This window comes from Enhydra lutris, unplaced genomic scaffold, assembly GCF_002288905.1.
Source record: "Enhydra lutris kenyoni isolate GAN:26980312 unplaced genomic scaffold, ASM228890v2 scaffoldscaffold12, whole genome shotgun sequence".
Taxonomy (NCBI): Eukaryota; Metazoa; Chordata; class Mammalia; order Carnivora; family Mustelidae; genus Enhydra; species Enhydra lutris.
Window position 1 is genome coordinate 42,861,505 of NW_019154096.1, and position 18,945 is coordinate 42,880,449.

The following is an 18,945-nucleotide window of genomic DNA, read 5'->3' on the forward strand; positions in this document are numbered from 1 at the left end:
AGTTCCGAGCCCGCGGGCGCGGGCGCGGGTCAGTGTTGGGAGTCCTTGCTCTTGCAGGTATCGGATTCCACATGGGAGGTGAGACGCTCAGGACAGGACAGCCAGCGCCGTGGACAGCGAGGCGTCCGGTGGTTGGGATATGGGAGTGCCTCGGGGGAGGCGCAGGGCCGCTGACACCCGGAAGCCTAGTTGGGTTGCTGTGGGAGGGCGCGCGACCTGGAGGAGGTGCGGCCCGGGGTCGCACGTGTGTCCGGGCGTCGCGACCGCCGCCCTGTCCGTCAGACCTGGCTGTGATCACCTGAGTTTGAGGCCCCCAGCGCTGAAGTGGGTGCGGCTCCGAGGGGCCAGTCTTTCCCCCGGTTGAGCTTTGGCTTTGGCCGGCCTGGAATCTCCGTAGTTGGCCGCACCGGCCATTTCTGTGCGGGTGACTGGCCTTATTCCACGGTTTTCGGTGGACGTTAGGCGACCGAGAGGGGCTTTTTTGAGGGACCCAGGTTTCTGTCCCCACAGCATTGTCCTACGACCCCAGAAATGAGACAAGTCGGGGAAAGCGCCTCAGAAATCCATTCTGAAGCAAAGCATCCTAGCCAAGAGCCCCTACTGGTCTTTCTCGAACTTCAGGGCAGAAATCAGAAACCCTGAGCAAATGGACACATCTTAGTGTGACTGGGGACGGTGGAATTTATTCACCCTTGCGGCTTCGTTGGGGAGGCTTGGCTTGTTTAATTCAAAGCCCTGTGGAGAGAGGCGAGGGAGGCGTCTCAGGGGAGGGCAGATGAGGGGCTGACTGAAAAGGGGTTAGTAGCAGGAGCACTTTTTTCCTACAGTCTTGCTGGACTGGCAAGTCTGTATCCTGCAAGGTGGACCTGATTTTCATGGCTTTCTCTCTTTCTCTAACTCTACCTTTCCAGGACTCTGTCCTTCCAGAGAGGAGGAAATGACCAAGTTCCAGGTGAGTTGGGGTTTCTTCTCTGAAAATGCCTTGTCTCCGAGAATGAACATAATCTTTCTTGCTTGGAGCAAAAGAAGAACATCAGAATTAATTGAGTGCCTATCTGGGGGGGCCAGGTCCTGTGTTTGTTCTGTACATTCTTTTTATTGTCAGACTTCATTGTGAGACATACACTTTATAAATATGGGTGTTAGGACATGAATATACTAAGGACATGTAGCTATCAAATGATGTTGCCAGAGCCTGCACAGGTGGCTGCTTACTTTAAATTACACATCATTTTTCACTGAACCACCCTCCCTCCATGAACTTGGCCCACTCCCCAGAGCACTCATCTATTCTATTGAAAGACCACACAGCATCTTTGCCTGGTCCTCTCTCAAAGTCACCCTTTTCCTGCCAAGACTTTTCACTTATATTGAAAGTTAATCAGTTATCACATGCTCTGGCCAGTGTTCAGTGGTCTCAGGAAAACAAATAGAATTATAAATTGTGCTTTTCTTCATGAGCAGATTCCATATATGAAAAAAATAAAATACACATATTAACAATAACCATTTACTAAACATTAAAAAATTTGTTAAATGCCAGCACAGTAGTTACCAAATCACTCCCAGAAATGCTTCTAACCAGGATGTTCATCAGAGTTATTTGTGCGTGTTTTTAAGAATTAAAAGTCATAGGCACTCCCTCCAACCCCAAACCTATTAAAAGGAGAATTTCACTTTTTTTTTTTTTTTTACTCCCATTGGCCTTTGGACATCCAAAGATTTGTTGGATTTATTGTGAGATTTTTCTCTGCATACTTGATGTGAGCATCATTAAGGTACGTAAGATGGGTTATTCATCTTTTATGCTCTGATTGCTTTGTTCCCTTTACCAAAATATCTACATGTTTAATTGGTACAATAAATTGTTAAATTACTGAGTAGCACTTTTTAAGAAACTGATTACTCATTTGTCTCTATAAAACCATTCCTAGAAAGTTACCTCAAGATTGACACTTAGACACAGAATGTTTGAAATGGAAGGGATCAACCAGCCCCCTCTCTGCCTTGGTGCTGGCATTTTACCAAGAAGAGCTCTAATTCTGAGAAAGCTGAAGGGAAACACAGTGTCCTTTGTTGCCGAGCAGCAGAGTCAGAAGGAAACCCCATGTCTTCCATCTCCATGCTATTCCCTCTCCATAACTAAACAAATCAATTACACCAGAAGTTACTTGAGTGAAGATACACCAGAAGTTACTTGAGTGAAATATCGGGCTGGATTTTAAGGAAGAAATAATTGTTTCTTAATACCACTACCAGCAAGACCATCTTTTTGCTTGGCAAATACAGTTCTTGCATACATAGGAAGAGAACATGAGCTCTTATAAAAATCAGTTTAGAAGGCAGCAAGCTGCCTCAAGGTCCTGAGAATGCCATCTCTATGCCTAGAAAGGGAGTTGAGAACTTCAAGGGAAATTAATGTGAATAAGACCCTGCGCTCTCTATATTTTCCTTCCTTTTCCTCTACCTGGTCCTTGATGAAGATTATTTATCATGAAGTTGGGAATTGCTAATACAGTGAAATTTTGGGATTCTGGTATATGTTAATAACTTGAATTTATTTTTTTTTATTATTATTATTTTTTAATTTATTTGACAGAGATCACAAGTAGGCAGAGAAGCAGGCAGAGAGAGAGGTGAAAGCAGGCTCCCTGCTGATCAGAGAGCCCCATACGGGGCTCGATCCCAGGACCCTGGGATCGTGACCTGAGCCGAAGGCGGACGCTTTAACCCACTGAGCCACCCAGGCACCCCAATAACTTGAATTTAAAGAAAGGACTTCGTTCCGCCAATACTTATTGAGTGTTCTCTTATGCACCAGACATTGTCCTTGACTCTGCTGAAAGGGACAAGTCCCAATTTAACCCCTCCTTCTGTGACCTTGAGTAGGTCACTTCACTGTCATGAACCTTGGTTTTCTCATCAGTAAAATTATGAGTTTCCTTGATGATCCTGAAGTTCAGTTTTACTTGTATCTTTTCATTATTCATTTAAGTTGAATATGAATTTATAAATATCATTTAGATTCCTAGTCAGTTGAGCTAGTTGCTGGGGATTTCAAGATTAGCAGAACATGGCCATTATCCTTGAGAATCTTGTAGCCAATTTGGAAGACAGATTTTATATCTTTGGTAGAGAGATGTGAAAAATACTATGAGATCTTGGAAGAGATCATGATTGAGAAAGGTAGTTGTTGATTGTCCTAAAACTAGGAGTTGCAAAATGGATGGAAGAAATACAACTCAAGGCAGAAGCAGCATGTAAAGGGCTATTCTAGATTATAGCATGACATTTGGTTGACTACAGGTAATCCAGTGCGATGACAGCTCTTGTCCATCTCCTGACTTCAGCATTACTATTTCCTACCTCTAAGTAAACTGTTGGATCCAGGGAGATGAGCTCTGGAAAAGAAGTGGAAAGCCACATGATACATGTAGTTTTAAAGAGTTTGACATTTGTCAGGTGGCAACAGGAAACAGCTAGTCCCATGACCTTCCCCTTTGGTTGGCCTTCAGGATACTGAGTCCACCTTGGGTGTAAATTATTAGCTCCACTGATAGTGGGGCCAGGGTCGGGGGCGGGGGGCCCTCTTAATTATTCAGATTCCTTCATTCCCAGCTTGTCTTTAGCAGAACCACTATTTTCTTTCCCTTTTCCTTTGTCACGCTGATTCCTTTCATTTGGCCCACTGTCCTACCATTTTTTTTTTTTTTTTAAGATTTTATTTATTTGACAGACCAAGATCACAAGTAGGCAGAGAGGCAGGCAGGGAGAGAGAAGGAAGCAGGCTCCCTCTTGGGTGGCCTCCCTCTGGGTGGCCTGGAGCCACCCAGGCACCCCTCTTTTTTTTTTTTTTCTTAAAGATTTTATTTATTTATTTGACAGAAAAAGAGAGATCAAAAGTAGGCAGAGAGGCAGGTAGGGGGGGGAATAGGCTCCCCGCTGAGCAGAGAGCCCCATGCAGGTCTCGATCCTAGGACCCTGAGATCATGACCTGAACCGAAGGCAGAGGCTTAACCCACTGAGCCACCCAGGCACCCCCTGTCCTGCCATTTCTTATCCAAGAACCTTCAATCTACTGCAGAGTTAATAGTCCATCAATATATCCTTTCAAAAAGAAAATATAAATATATTTATATTTATTTGTAATTATATATTATATAGACATATACATATATATATATTTACCCTTTCCATTCCTGGCATGGAATTCTCCCCACCACTTTGTCTGTGAGATCTTGAAAAATTAATGATTCTTTCAGCCTGTGGATTGGAAGATGACAAAACTTGTATTTTAAAGACTTGGTAAGGAGTTATTGTGGTCTAGGTAAGATGAGGGCCTTACCTAGGACAGTGGCAGTGAAAATAAAGAAGAGGTAACACTTTGGAAAGAAATTTGGGAGATGAGTTGACAAGATCTGAAGTGGTTTGAGTATTATTGAGGTTGGTAGGAGTCTTAGACCATCCAGATGACTGAGTGGAAAATGGATAAGAAATGAAAGGAAAAAAGATAACTGATGGACTTAGATTCAGAAGGAAGAAATGGATTGGAGCTAGAATGCATTGGGACAGGTTAACCTTGGACAGAAAGCAGCCTTGTTCTCTGAGGTTAAGAAGCAAGTCTGAGAGGGGCTAATTCTACAGCTCCATGTTCCCTAGGTGCTGTGGTCTTAATGGGTGTCTGTATGGCTCCCTGAGGCAGCAACCTCCACTTCTACACCTTCTCTGTCCCACCTTTGCACAGGCACTTACAGGCTCTTTTCTTTTATTTTCTTTTTAATATTCATTTATTTAGTTTAGAGAAGGGGAGAGAGAGAGCACATATGCGAGTAGGGGCAGAGGAAGAGGACAGTCCTCCAGCAGACTCCCCAGTGAGTGTGGATCCCCCAACACGGGGCTCAATCCCAGGACGCTGAGAGCATGACCTGAACCGAAATCAAGAGTTGGATGCTTAGCCAACATCTGGGTGCCACCGGTCTTGCAGGCTTCTTGAGCCCAGTCTCATCTCTTTCTCCTCAGACACAGTGGAAACCCATGATCTTGAGAGGAGAGCTTGGGAGGAAACTGCCACGTTCCCTTATCGTTACCTTCTCCGCTGGTGATAAGTAGGGTAGTTTGGTCACTCCTGCAAGCAGCCTGGTTTTTTTCAGTTTCCTGAGAAGCGTGTGGGTAGTGCCCCCAGGCCTGAGGTGTCAGAGTTTGAAGGTTATCGGGTACTTCCCTGGCCCAAGTTGAGCTGCTTCTTTGGCTTCACTTGGTTCTCAGTCATATTCTGTCATTCTGCTTTTCAGGGTGTGGCCCGAAGGCTGGTGCCAGTCCACAGACTACTTGTTACCAGTCTGCAAACACATAAGGAGAGAAACTAAAAGTGTTTAAAAATGTTATGTCTGTTGAATCTAATATTTTAAAAATGGCATTGATATTTTATACATCTGGATTTTTATTTCTAATAACTCTTTTTTATTGTATTTTGCAAAAATATCTGACAAAAGTGTGACATGTTAGAAACTTTTCAAAATAAACTGGTCCTTCACCAGAGGTAGTTTGAGAAGTGTTGCTCCATCAAGAGAACACTGGAACGAACCCGTGTTACTGTGAAGTTAACTAAACGTCTGGATTCCTATCAGATGCCAGGCATTGCTTGAGGCCTTGAGGATATAAGGATCAAACCTCTCTCTGTTCTTTTTTTTTCTTTTTTAAGATTTTATTTATTTATTTGACAGAGAGAGATCACAGTAGACAGAGGCAGGCAGAGAGAGAGAGAGAGGGAAGCAGGCTCCCTGCTGAGCAGAGAGCCCGATGTGGGACTCAATCCCAGAACCCTGAGATCATAACCTGAGCCAAAGGCAGCGGCTCAACCCACTGAGCCACCCAGGCGCGGCCCCCCCCACCCGTTCTTAAGGAATATATATCTTAGTGGGGAGAGACAGTTAAATAAGAAACCAAATGAATAAATAAGAAAATGGGATAAGATATAAGTAGTACAAAGAAATTAAAACAAGAAGTGATGGTTTCTGGGTTCCACTGTGGATTAGACAGTCAAGGAAATGCTTCTCTAAGGAGTTGCAGTTTGGTTGAAACCTGAATGATAAGGAACCAGGCATGTGAAGAGGTGGGAAAAGAATGTTCTGGGCAGAGGGGACAGCCAGTGCAAAGACCCTAAGTTGAGATGGGTTTGATGTTGTCAAGGACCTGCAAGGTCACTGGGGCTGAGTGTGACAGATAGGAAGAAGTGATTCAGATTGATATTGGAGAAATGACAGGACCCCAGTCTTTAAAACCCTGTAGGCCAAGATGAAGGGTCTAGATTTTACTTGACGTCCATTGCAAAGCCTTTGGAGAGTTTCATCCCTGAGGTGGTATATGTTTTAAAAGATCACCCTGGCTACTATGTAGAAAATTCATTCTGTTGAGGAGCAAGTGTGGAAGCAGAGAGACAAATGGGAAGTTGGTACAGTTGGAACTTCATGATGGCTGGGGCTTATAACCATACCTGTGCAAGGTGGAGAGAAGTGGGTAGATTCTGATACATTTTAGAGGTAGGACTTGGTGATAATAAAATGTGAGGAAGAGAGGAGAGAATCAAAATGACTTCTGAGACTGGCTTCAGCAGTTGGGTGCGTTGTGTGATCATTTACTAAAGTGGGAACCCCTAGGGAAAAGCAGATATTGATGGAGATTATTGGGAGCAAGAGTTCCATGGGGGCCTATTAAATTTTAAGTGCCTCCTAGACATTCAAGTGCAGATGTTGGGTAAAGATATGGAACCTGGAGGTGAAGAGAAACACGGCTGGAAGTAAATATTTGGGAATACCTAAGGAGAGTATCTTATGGTTTGTGTATGTGTGCTATTTTCTTTTTTCCAGAAATGTTCAAGTACTTAGTTTAGAACAAGAAAGAACATATGTTTGATAGGACCAGAGAAAGACTTAAGATCAAAAGTATACTTTGGCTGAGAAGAAAAAAAGCAGAAGAGTTGAGGGTGTGATCTTGATAAACCAGGTGTGATGGCAGAGGAAGAACAAAAAGGTCAGGAAGATGTTTTTAGGGAGTAGGTTATTAAGAGATTAGTATTTCAAAAGCAGAGTGGTCAACATAGTGAAATGGGCCTGGTCATGGTTTTTTAGTATAAAAAAATGATACAGAGATGACTAGCACTATGAAGAAATTAAGAAATGTAAGGTTAGAGCATTCAGCAAATTGTTCTCTTGAGTGTTGAGGTTGTCAGAATGGTAGGACTGGGGTGGAAAGGACAACTCAGCAATGACCATGAGATGACAGTGACAAGAAAAGATTCAGTAACTGGACAGCTTGAGCTTGAGTGAGTTGTGGGCAGGAGGGGAAGGATTTGGATAGAGTAGCAAAGTAGTTGAGAAAGGAAAGCTGATCTAACAAAACTTGACTTGGATGACTCAGCTCCCTGAACTATACTCTTCTTCTGTCCCCTTCTCACCCTCTCCAGTGTTACCAGCCCCACATTTCTTCCAGGGCATTTGTGCAAACAGTTGTCAGTTGAGGAGGAATGTGCTTAATGTTTTAGGAACTAGTAACATTCAAGGATGTCTCTGGGGGCTTCACTGAGGCAGAGTGGGGCTGCCAGGACCCCACTCAGAGGAAGCTGCACCGAGCTGTGATGCTGGAGAACTACAGCCAGTTACCTACAGTCTCCGTAGGTAAGAACAAGAGCCTGGACACCTGCCCACTGGACTCTTTGTTTCTTCAATTTTAAATAGTGTTGGGACCCCAGGGATTGTGGTTTAGGAATCAAAGTTTCCTTTTGGCAGAAAGTATGTTTCTGATTATTGTAAGCAGCCAAAGAATTTGTCTTGTTAAAAATCAGAGAATGTAGCTTTACTGAGATGTCTTAGAAACCATGTCCATTATAAAACCATCTCTTGAGAATGATTTTGCTTTCTACATAGTTATCTGATCCCTCTGTTTCCCAGATGTAATCTCTCAGAGCAGGGTGAAGATCATTATATAAGGGAGAATGAACTCCAAAGAAATCAGCTAGGCACTGTGGCAGATTACAAGCCCAGACTAATACACGGAAGAGGAGTCCCTTTTGAAATATTCTGAGTTCTCTCTGAAGTTCTCTGGTCTGTGAAGAAAGCCAGGGCCTCCAAAAAATACTTTCCACATACTGACATACCTTTGTCTATTCACTTATTCCCCCTCTTCCTTTTCAGACAGTTGTTGTCTTTTCCATTTTCACCTTCTTATTGGTATTCTTATCTTTTCCCACACTTTCCCCACATTGGCCGTGTACCATCTTGGCTTGGACTTTATTTTCATTAAATATCCCCACCCTACAGTATCTAATTTCCATTGCTTCTTTTCTTCCCATTCAGGGATTCATCCACCTCCCCTTCTGAATATCAGACAAAATTTGCGATGGGACAAAATTTCTTACCATAGAGAATGATATGGGTATAATTGACACAGTTTTTCTCAAAAACATTTAGACTGTAAGATACATATATACACACTAGATTAAACCATGTGAAATTGCCATTTTGTAGTAAAAATGGACATTGTACAAAAACCACTGAAAAGAAGTAGCCTGTAATGGTGGCTTTCAGGGCTTTTTCCTACCTTTGTCCACATGGACAGATGGTGACTTTCAGAGCTCTTTCCTGCCTTTGTCCTCATAACCGTGGCTCTCAAACCATTATTTTCAGCTACACCTGGGAAGTAAAGCAAGCAACCACAGAATGAATTGGTCCCTGTAAGTAGTCAGAGTCCCATGTTTCCATTTCCTTTATGTAAACCTAATGCCTGTGCTGTCTTTGTACCAGAATTGCTTACCTGGAGGTCACTATTAAACTTTTGTCCCTCTCAGAGCTTTTCCTTTTTTAATTTTTTTTTTTTTTTGAGACTTACCAGTTCTTCTGATGGCTTTTTTTTTTTTTTTAAGATTTTATTTATTTATTTGACAGACAGAAATCACAAGCAGGCAGAGGCAGGCAGAGAGAGGAGGAAGCAGGCTCCCCGCTGAGCAGAGAGCCCGACGCGGGGCTTGATCCCAGGACCCTGGCATCATGACCCGAGCTGAAGGCAGAGGCTTTAACCCACTGAGCCACTCAGGTGCCCCTTCTGATGGCTTTGATAGTGTTCACCTTAACCTTCAAATTTTTTGATATGTATGAAGTCATTGTTTTCTTGTTTCCTCTGGCCTTTCTCCTGTTACTTTTCTCTGCACATTCACTGGCTTCTGTCTTCCCTCCAGCTTTGAAATCTTAAAAGGTCCTTTGCCTCTAGATCACCATTTATCAGTGTTTCTCAACCTTTTTTGTTATCACCCCCTTGGTGTCAATATTGCCCCTGTTGAGAATGTACACTGTATCTGTACCCTTGTCTGCCTTCCTCGAAGAGCTAGCACACGCAAAAATGGCCTCAATGATCCTTAATGTCTTTTATTTCCTATCCTCATATGAAACTCTCTTCCCATGTACTTTCTTGGCTATGGGCTATCTACACTTGAATATGCAATGTCACTTCACATTCAGTGTATTGAGAATTTTCTAAGTTATTTTCCTTTTTTAACTTCTCATATTCCCACTTTTTTAGTATTAACATTCTACCAGCTGCCTAGATTAGAAATAAGCCATAAAGTTTATACCTCGCCATCCCCAGCATCTGTAATTCTCTCATCAATTCTTTTTTTACTTGAAGTTCTTTTAAATTTATTAACATTCAAGTCTCACAGATTGCCCTCTAAAAAGGTCCACTTAATGCTAACAGTGGTAACAATAAGACAGATTGTTGACATCATTCTTCAGGCTCAAGTTGGATGTTGCAAGTAGGCTTATCTCCCTTAACATATAATTTATCATGTCACTCTTCGCATAAAAATCTGGAATTACCCTTAGTTGCTGGTTTAGAACCTCAAAACTCCCTACCTGGATTTCTCTAGACTTTGATGATTATCATGCTCTGCTTCCTGATTAATTTGGTCCTTTAAGACGTTATTCGAAGTCTAGTGTGAAACCTTTGACAACTACTTCCATTTGACTCCCTTCTCAGAGCTTTCGATTTATATCTCACAGTCTCATCAGACATGATTGGATATTTTTTGTATGCTTTTATATTAACCATTGGATCTACAAGTCTGATTTATTTTCCTTTTTTCTAGCCAAGTTTCTGGAGGGAAAGCAGTGTATTTAATACTTCCTATGCTGGGTAGTAATAGTCAAGATTTAAAATTTGACTACTGTGGGTTTGGCAAAGAAGAAATATTAAGTAAACACAATATATTATTATAAATTTCTAAGTCCTGTGAAGGATAGAATAGTGTGCCCTTAGAGAATGAAGCCATGGGACAAGACAAGAGTGATTGTTGAAAGTTTCAGGGAAAGCCTCTGACAGGACATTTCAACTGAGATCTAATGGCTTCATGGCATGACACAGGTGACTGGTTAGGGTAAGATATTCCAAGCAGAGAGAATAGTACAAGGGAAAACCCAAGACCTGGAAGGAGTGTGGCAAGAATTCAGGGAGCACCTGAGAAGAACAGAGTGGGGAAGATATGGTGGGCAGGGCCTGGCTCATTTGTGGCATTGAAGGCACGGGTAAAACGTGTGGATTCATGCTAAGTTCAGTGGGAAGCCCATGGGCAACACAGTGGTCTGATCCAATTTACCCAGTATCAGTGGGACTACTGTGTAGAAAGTGGTTTTGCAATGGAGGAAAAACGAAGTAGGATATGTGTTTCTAGTTTCAAGCTTGGTGCTAGGTTTTCATTTTTAATTGATAAAAAATTGAGTGGTTGTCCAACATTTTTAATGCAAGTAAGATATAAAAATCTCAAAGAATCAACACAGAATTATTATGAAATGATATCACTAATGATAGTTAGTGTATCCTTTTTTATGTACTCCATACATAGGTGTGTATATTACAAATATATGTGTTAAAATTTTATAAGATTATACTACATATATTTTTCAACTGGCAATCTTATGCAGTATGTCTGAGAGATCTCTGTTATGACATAAATACTCCCTATCAAAGGACCCCTTTTCTCATTACATCAGCATTTTCTTCTAATATTAAATATTCATTCTTCATAATATTTTAAATATTTTTAAAAACTAATATCACAAGGTTTCATAACTATTTATAGAACCTACCATTAATACAATATCTCCCCCACTGATTTTCATAGACCTTCCAGTTCTGCAGTCATTCCCAGGTATTGTACAGCAAGAACGCTGAGGCTGTGTCCTTTGACCATTTAATAACTTTGACCCAGCACGTGACTTAACTGTTCCAAACTGCACTATTTTTCTTTTTCCTTTTTCTTTTTGCCATTACTTTTAAAATTTGTGAACAAATAATACATTCACCTAGGTAAAGCAAATTCTATCAAATGTCTTATTATAAAAGCCATTCTCCCTGTTCTGCTGCTCCTTATGCCATAGGGTGGCTTTTTATAGTCACTTGGTTTTAATTCTTGAAAATACGCAGCTACTAATTTTTTTTTAAAGATTTTATTTGAGATCTAGATGGGAGGAGAGAACAGGATCGGGGGCAGAGGCAGACTCCCGGATGAGCACAGAGCCCAGACCCCAGGACCCTGAGATCATGACCTAAGCTGAAGTCAAATGCTTAACCAACTGAGCCACCCAGGTGTCCCATTACTTTTTTTTTTTTAAAGGAACAAATACATTCATATGGTTTAAAAAAAAAAAAAAAGCATAAAGTACACAGTGTTATTGTCAGCTACACCTAAATAAAGCTGGAAAAAATGTACAATGAAAATTTTGAACATTCCCAAATGTACTAAATGTTTTTAAATTATTAAACTTATACTGCAAAAATAAAAAGGTGCACAGTGTAAGCCTTCCTTCATGTCCCTAACTCCTCTCTTCCAGGTTATGGTCATTTGCTATCACAAGCCATCTGCAGTGAGTAAATCTTGCGCAGGTATCATTTCACAAGTTTGCCCGGAAATCTGAAGAATAAAACCCCCAAGCTGGAATGCTGAGTGCATACATTTATGATTTTGATAGATAATTTTCAAAATGTCCTTCTTGGGGGGGGGTGATACAAATTTACACTAACAAGCATTGTGTCTTCAGGTTTTGGGTAACAGGTGGAAAATGGTATCTCAGTATAGTTAGAGTTTATTATAATATACTGCTGTTTTGCAGTTTATCAATATTTTATATTCTGTATTGACTTTCTTACATCACACATGAGGATTTAGCTCCTTTACATTATTTCCCCAACATGCCCATCCTCCCAAGATTTTTTTTTTTTCAATATTTTATTTATTTGTCAGAGAGAGAGAGAGAGAGAGCACAGGCAGGCAGCATCCTCCCAAGATTTTATGTCAGGGTCACATCAGTGATTAATGATTACATTGCTTTGACTTCATAACTCTTGTTCCTTGCAGGGTCAAGTACTGCACTATTGATAATAGTTCCTTTTTTTTTTTTTCCTTTCCTAAAGCTAATGTTTGCTTTTTAACTTTGGGGTGATTTCATCCCAGTCTATTGTATAACATTTGGGTTAATTTGGTTAATTATTGTTTTGTATAGCAACAACTGATTGAACTTCATTGTTTTATTGACTTCTTTGCTCACTGCTATTTCTTTTTTTTTTTTTTTTTTTTAAAGATTTTATTTATTTATTTGTCAGAGAGAGAGAGCGAGAGTGAGCACAAGCAGATAGAGTGGCAGGCAGAGGCAGAGGGAGAAGCAGGCTCCCCGCTGAGCAAGGAGCCCGATGCGGGACTCGATCCCAGGACGCTGGGATCATGACCCCAGCCGAAGGCAGCGGCTTAACCCACTGAGCCACCCAGGCGTCCCCTCACTGCTATTTCTTGTATCATGTATCATTTTTTTCACAATCACTTTTTCTCCGTAATTGGAAGATACTGCTCAGTTATCCTTAGGTGTCCAGTATTGCTAGTTGTTAGTTCAGTGTCAACATAATTCTCATTTATTTGCACACAACCTGCCTTTTCTGTCTGGATGCTTTTAGCATTTTCTGGGATTTGTTTCTTTCCTTGAAATCCAGAGGTTTCCCACACAACTAAAAGCATTCAGTGAGCCATGAATTGTGGATTCTAAGAGATATTTTTATCTATTAGTGCTTTGATGATTTCTCTCCCTCATTTTGCCTTCACTGTATTCATGGAACTCCTACAATATGGGCTTTTACTTTTATCTTTCCATCTTTCTGTCCTTTTACTCCACATTCTAGGAGGATCCCTCAGTCTTAAAACTTATTAACCATGTGTTAATTTTGCTACTCGACCCATCTAGATTGCAGACCTTAAGAGCAGTCTCCCTGACAGTAGTTATGACACAAGTTACTTAACTTCTTCAACCTTGGGTTTCCTCATGGAAATGGTAGAATGGATGTCGTAGGAGTTCTCTTACACGATAATGCAGCTAGAGCCTGAGTGCTTCACATGGGCATGGTAGGTCTTAGTTATTACAGTTGTCACTTTTTCAATCCTTGGGTTAATTTAAAAGAATTCTGATTATTTTTTATAGCAATGTGTTTATATTTTATTAGATTATGTTGTTTTTCTAAATGTGATATCCTTTCAGATTTCTTTGGGATTTTAATTATGTACCGTTTAAATTCTGTTTCCTCTGTTCATTATTTCTTGAAGCCAATCTTCATTTATGTTTGTTTTCTACTTTTTTTTGGTCTGCTTATGTTGTCTTTATTATGTTGATCTCATATTTCTTTTCAAAAGTCTTATGTTCAGGGGCACCTGGGTGGCTCCTTGGGTTCAGTGTCTGCCTTTGGCTGAGGTCATGGTCCCAGGGTCCTGGGATCAAGGCTCTGCTTTGGGCTTCCCGCTCCGGGTGGAGCCTGCTTCTCCCTCTGCCCCTCCTCCCTACTTGTGTTTTTTCTCTCTTTCTCTCTCTCAAATAAATAAATAAAATCTTTTTTGTTGTTGTTGTTAAAGATTTTATTTATTTATTTGACAGACAGAGATCACAAGTAGGCAGAGAGGCAGACAGAGAGAGAGAGGAGGAAGCAGGCTCCTTGCTGAGCAGAGAACCCGATGCGGGGCTCGATCCCAGGACCCCGGGATCATGACCTGAGCTGAAGGCAGAGGCTTTAACTCACTGAGCCACCCAGGAGCCCCTAAATAAAATCTTTTTTAAAAAATCTTTAAAAAAAAAAAAGCCTTATGTTCATGGTATGATACTGGACTATACCTCCTCAGCTGATGCTTGACCCTCTCTGGTGCATGAGTGCTGTCCTTACAGAGGAGGCTTCTGCTGATTGGGCTTGAGGTGACCATAAGAATCCACACGGAGGGTGATTCTACAACCACCTATTTGATGTTGCCTTTTCAGTCCAGTGAGTTACCTGGGACATCCTACGCTTCTCAAGCTCTAGCTCTGAGGTATCTCCCTTGTCAGAAATCCCATTTCAGGGGTTACCTTGAGCTTTTATTCTGGGCAAATGTGGATTCACTTGCTTCTTTTTGTACTTTAATCAACCCTGTCGTTGTTTAGGTTCAGTATTACCTCAACTTCTGCTACTCTCTCCAGCCCAAATAATACCATTAGAAGTCTTTCTTTGGCTGGCTGTTTATTCTGTTCTTGAGGCTTTGTGTGGGCCACTACCCTTAGCCATCCAGGATTTCATTTTTTGCAGGGAAGGTATTTAGGGGAGTGGTGCTGCTAATGGCAACAACTAGTCAAGCCGTTAGAAATGCCTAACGTGAGGGGCGCCTGGGTGGCTCATTTGGAGGAGCATGTGACTCTTCACCTTGGGATCATGAGTTTAAGTCCTACATTGGGTGCGGGTATTCAAGAGATACTTGAATAGAATGAATGAATGAGTGAGTGAACAGAAAAGAAAGGAAAGGGAGGGAGGGAAGGAGAGAGAAAGAAAGGCCTAATGTGAATTAATAAACCTGTTTCCAAGATCAACCTCTTTTTATAGTTGTTGGTTCTGAGTTTGGAATTTGCATTTCTAGGACTTGTTGAGAAGATCTCTTAATCTTTTGGAAGCCTTCTGTATGTGATTTGAGCGGTGCATTTGGATTTTTTTCTAGTTACTCCATCATTTGTCATCCACCTACTCTTCATCTCGGAGTTCCTTAACATTTTTATTCTGCTGATTGCAAACTTTCTTTTTTTCCAAGACTATTGTGGACTTCTTTTTTGTCATCTCAGTGTCATATTAAGATATTCACTCTAATTATTTTGACTGACATACATACTAGTAAGTCTAAAATCTGCATTCCTAGCCCAGCTCTCTCTGAGTTCTAGACCCATGTTACTGAACAGTTCAAGAATGTTCTACCAGCGCCACAAATTAAACAAGTCAAAGTTTGTGTTTATTGGTTCCCTCTTCCCAGCTCCGGCCTGTCTTACCATTTATACTCTCATACTGTCAATCAAGCAAAGAACTTGAGGATCATGCTCGGTGCCTCCTTCCAAGTTTAATTAGTCATCGCATGATTTAGAATGAATCTCTCCCTTTCTCTCCGTAACCATCCTTATCATTTTGCTTCTGATTTGCTGCAGCAGTTGTTTCACTACCTAAAGTCTTGCTTATTTCTGATGGTGTTTATAATCACAAAGTTAGGCATTTCACTCCCCACTGAAGTCCTTAAATTTTAAATCCCTGAGAGTTGTAGCCCTAAATCCTTAGTAGTACACACAAAGCCCTTTGTTCTGGCTCCAGTCTTCTTTTCCAGGGCACATTCCTTACCACTATCACCTGTTTTATATCCTCCATAAGAAGTTACATACAGTTTTCCTGGGCATGTCAGATTTTCTCTACATTTTCACTTTTTTTTTCTCTCCCTTATATTTGCTCCCAGAAATCTTCCCCAAGATTCAGGTCGAGTCTGTACTCTGTGCTCCCATGACTGGTTGTGCATGCATCTGTTTTTGCACTTAGAGTGTTACCACTGTTGATTTTTTTTTTTTCTTCCCAGTAGGCTCTAGCTTGAATAGCAAAAGAATTTCTCTTTTCTTCCTTGTATACCCAGCACCTATTAAAGTGAGTTACTAATTAAATACAAATTTAATTAAAGTATAGTGAAGTGAAATGAAATGTTATTTGTGACAAGGACGTGGAATTCATAGCCTCTGCCTGGTAGGGGAACACACTTTTATTGACTATGCTTAAAAGGCAAGACGAGGTTTCTTGTACAAGCTAAGATGTCTTGTACAGCTAAGTTTTCTCTTTCTAACACTAACCCAAAGGACATGACTATAAGGACAAGACTGAACATTTTCCAGTTATTAACTCTTCAGGCATTAGGCAATCCAGTTCTAATCTGGGACACCTTGATGGCGTCAGTTAAGTCAGTTAAGCATCTGCCTTCAGTTCAGGTCGTGATCCGAGAGTCCTGGGATTGAGTTCAGCCGGCATCAGGCTCCCTGCTCAGTGGGGAGCCTGCTTCTCTCACTGCCTCTGCCCCTCCCCCTGCTTGTGCTTGCGCTCGCTCTCTCTCTCTGTCTCTCTCTCTCTGACAAATAAAGAAAATCTTTAAAAAAAAATAAAATCTTGAAATCTACTCTGTGTGTGTTCTTATCACTGAATTCTCTTTGTTCCCTAGGAGACTTGAATGAAAATTCTATGGAGAGTCTTCAAGAGAAAGGACTTAGGGATCTATTACATAGTGGCTTTTCTGCTGGCTAATTTTAGAAGATATGGCCAGTACAATAACAATGTTATTGGGATTATATTTTGAATCTTCCAGGAGAAGTGTGCAGGAATCCTGAACTAGATTTTTTCCCCTTATCAGAAGTAGGGAGAGGCATCTTCTATATTTCCAGAAACAAGAGCAGTGTGGTAACTCTTCAAAGTAATGATTACAAAAACATGGCGAATGAAGAGTATTTGTCTTTGAAAGTCCCAAGCCAAATGACCACACAGGACTCCTCAGTGACGTTCTGTAAAAATAAGCCCCAGGATCTTCAGAAAAGCAAAAGTCTATTTGTAACTGAAGAAAGCACTGAGAGAAAAGTCTTGCGGGGAGAAAGTCCTCCCATGGATCATTGTTCAGAGAACCTTCAAATTAAACTTATGTCTGATGTTACAGAACTGGTCTCACCATTGGTCACTGGTGAGGCAAATTGCCAGAATGGCCGATTGAAAGAGTCTTTGGATCTCATTGACTGTAACTGCAAAGATGTTTGTGGTTGGAAATCACGAGTGGTCAGTCGTAGTCTTCAGAGAGCTCAAACAGAGGAGAAACCCTGTAACTATTACAACATTGGGAAGAGACGTAACAACAGCTCAGATGGTCATCCATGTGAGAAAATCCACACTGCAGAGAAATTACACAGGTGTAGTCAGTGTGGTAAGGACTTCAGTGAGCACTCAGAACTACTGCTTCATCAAAGGCACCACACAGAGAAAAAGCCCTACAAATGTGAGCTGTGTGGGAAGGGCTTCACGAGGAGCTCCAGTCTCCTCATCCATCGAGCAGTCCACACCGATGAGAAACCCTATAAGTGTGACAAGTGTGGGAAGGGCTTCACAAGAAGTTCGAGTCTGCTCATTCATCATGCAGTCCATACAGGCGAGAAGCCTTATAAATGTGACAAGTGTGGCAAGGGCTTTAGTCAGAGCTCCAAACTGCATATCCACCAGCGAGTGCACACTGGAGAGAAGCCCTATGAGTGCGGGGAGTGTGGTATGAGTTTCAGTCAGCGCTCCAACCTGCACATCCACCAGCGAGTCCACACTGGGGAGAGGCCCTACAAGTGTGGGGAGTGCGGGAAGGGCTTCAGTCAGAGTTCAAACCTTCACATTCACCGCTGCATACACACAGGCGAGAAGCCTTTCCAGTGCTATGAGTGTGGGAAGGGCTTCAGCCAGAGCTCTGATCTCCGCATCCATCTCAGAGTCCACACTGGAGAGAAGCCCTATCACTGTGGCAAATGTGGGAAGGGATTTAGTCAGAGTTCAAAACTCCTCATCCATCAGAGAGTGCATACTGGAGAGAAGCCCTATGAGTGCAGCAAGTGTGGGAAAGGCTTCAGCCAGAGCTCCAACCTCCACATCCACCAGCGGGTTCATAGGAAAGATCCCATTAAATAAGATCTTCAGTATGCTCAAAGAGTAAAGACTTAAATATTTTTAACATCATTCTTTTATATTCTCTGGAGAGAGATAGTAAAAGTTATTCATTTCTGTTCCCTCACTGAAAATCATTCATTTAAAGTATTTAAGTACCAAGCTCTTTGGTATACTATACAATGAACTGACTGTTTAGGTTCCTCATGTGGGTACAATGAAATGTCTGTACTTTGCAGTTCAACCAGCGTTGTCAGAACCACATGTCCTACCCAGCTTTTTTAAGTGGAAGAACTTTTTATTTGTGTAAGTAGGACATGTTTCCCTTTGTTCATATTCTCTGAGAAATTGAAACTCTGGTTTCTCTTCAAATTTTGTGCCTTGTGTTTTTCATATTTCCTTCCAGCCCTGATTAGCCCTCACTAAACTATGACTGCACATGCTAATTTTAGGTCGAGGGAGTGGTTGGAGATATTATGGGCATGAAATTTGTTGTGTTTTTTGCAAAATATACAACAGTCTGTGGCCACACAAGAAGAAGGTGGAGAAGAGTTATTTGTGTGGTATACCCCATACACTATAGGATGTTGAATCCCCTCCCCTTCTCCCCTCGAGGCAGCTGCTCAGGAACATAAGTAGTTCTTTTTCCTGGGTGCCGCTGGTCTATTGGAGTTTTTCCAGATTTCACCACTTCAGATGACCCCCTGCTGCCAAGCTAAAGCCAAGTAGGGTACATACACCATGTTGAAGCATAGCAAATGAAATTGAAATATATTTAAATGCATTTAATTCCTCAGTATCTCATTTCCTTTATTTTCTTCACTCATTTTACACTATATAAAACAAGTCAGGAGAGAAAGTTTCTAATATTTTTCTCCTTGGCCTTATCTCTTGTTTTAATATTTGATGTACCCCCAAAACCTT

General features: G+C 41.4%; 1 protein-coding gene and 1 long non-coding RNA gene across 2 annotated transcripts in view; one reads left to right on the top strand and one right to left on the bottom strand.

The window, feature by feature from the left end:
* Positions 1 to 29: 29 nt before the first annotated feature.
* On the top strand, positions 30 to 18,770 carry LOC111144843 (zinc finger protein 239). The gene is given in 8 exon segments (XM_022499381.1): positions 30 to 78; positions 912 to 952; positions 1,722 to 1,778; positions 7,541 to 7,673; positions 11,877 to 11,909; positions 16,556 to 16,620; positions 16,623 to 16,667; positions 16,669 to 18,770. Coding segments are annotated over 8 exon segments (1,758 nt in total). The 5' UTR covers positions 30 to 71; the 3' UTR covers positions 18,046 to 18,770.
* Positions 4,916 to 18,945, bottom strand: part of LOC111144852 — a 35,919-nt gene continuing 21,889 nt past the window's right edge. Inside the window, exons 2-3 of the long non-coding RNA XR_002640441.1 lie at positions 8,596 to 8,687; positions 4,916 to 5,339 (exon numbers count right to left, since the gene is read on the bottom strand). This is a non-coding gene — a long non-coding RNA (uncharacterized LOC111144852). The remainder of the gene's footprint in view (positions 5,340 to 8,595; positions 8,688 to 18,945) is intronic.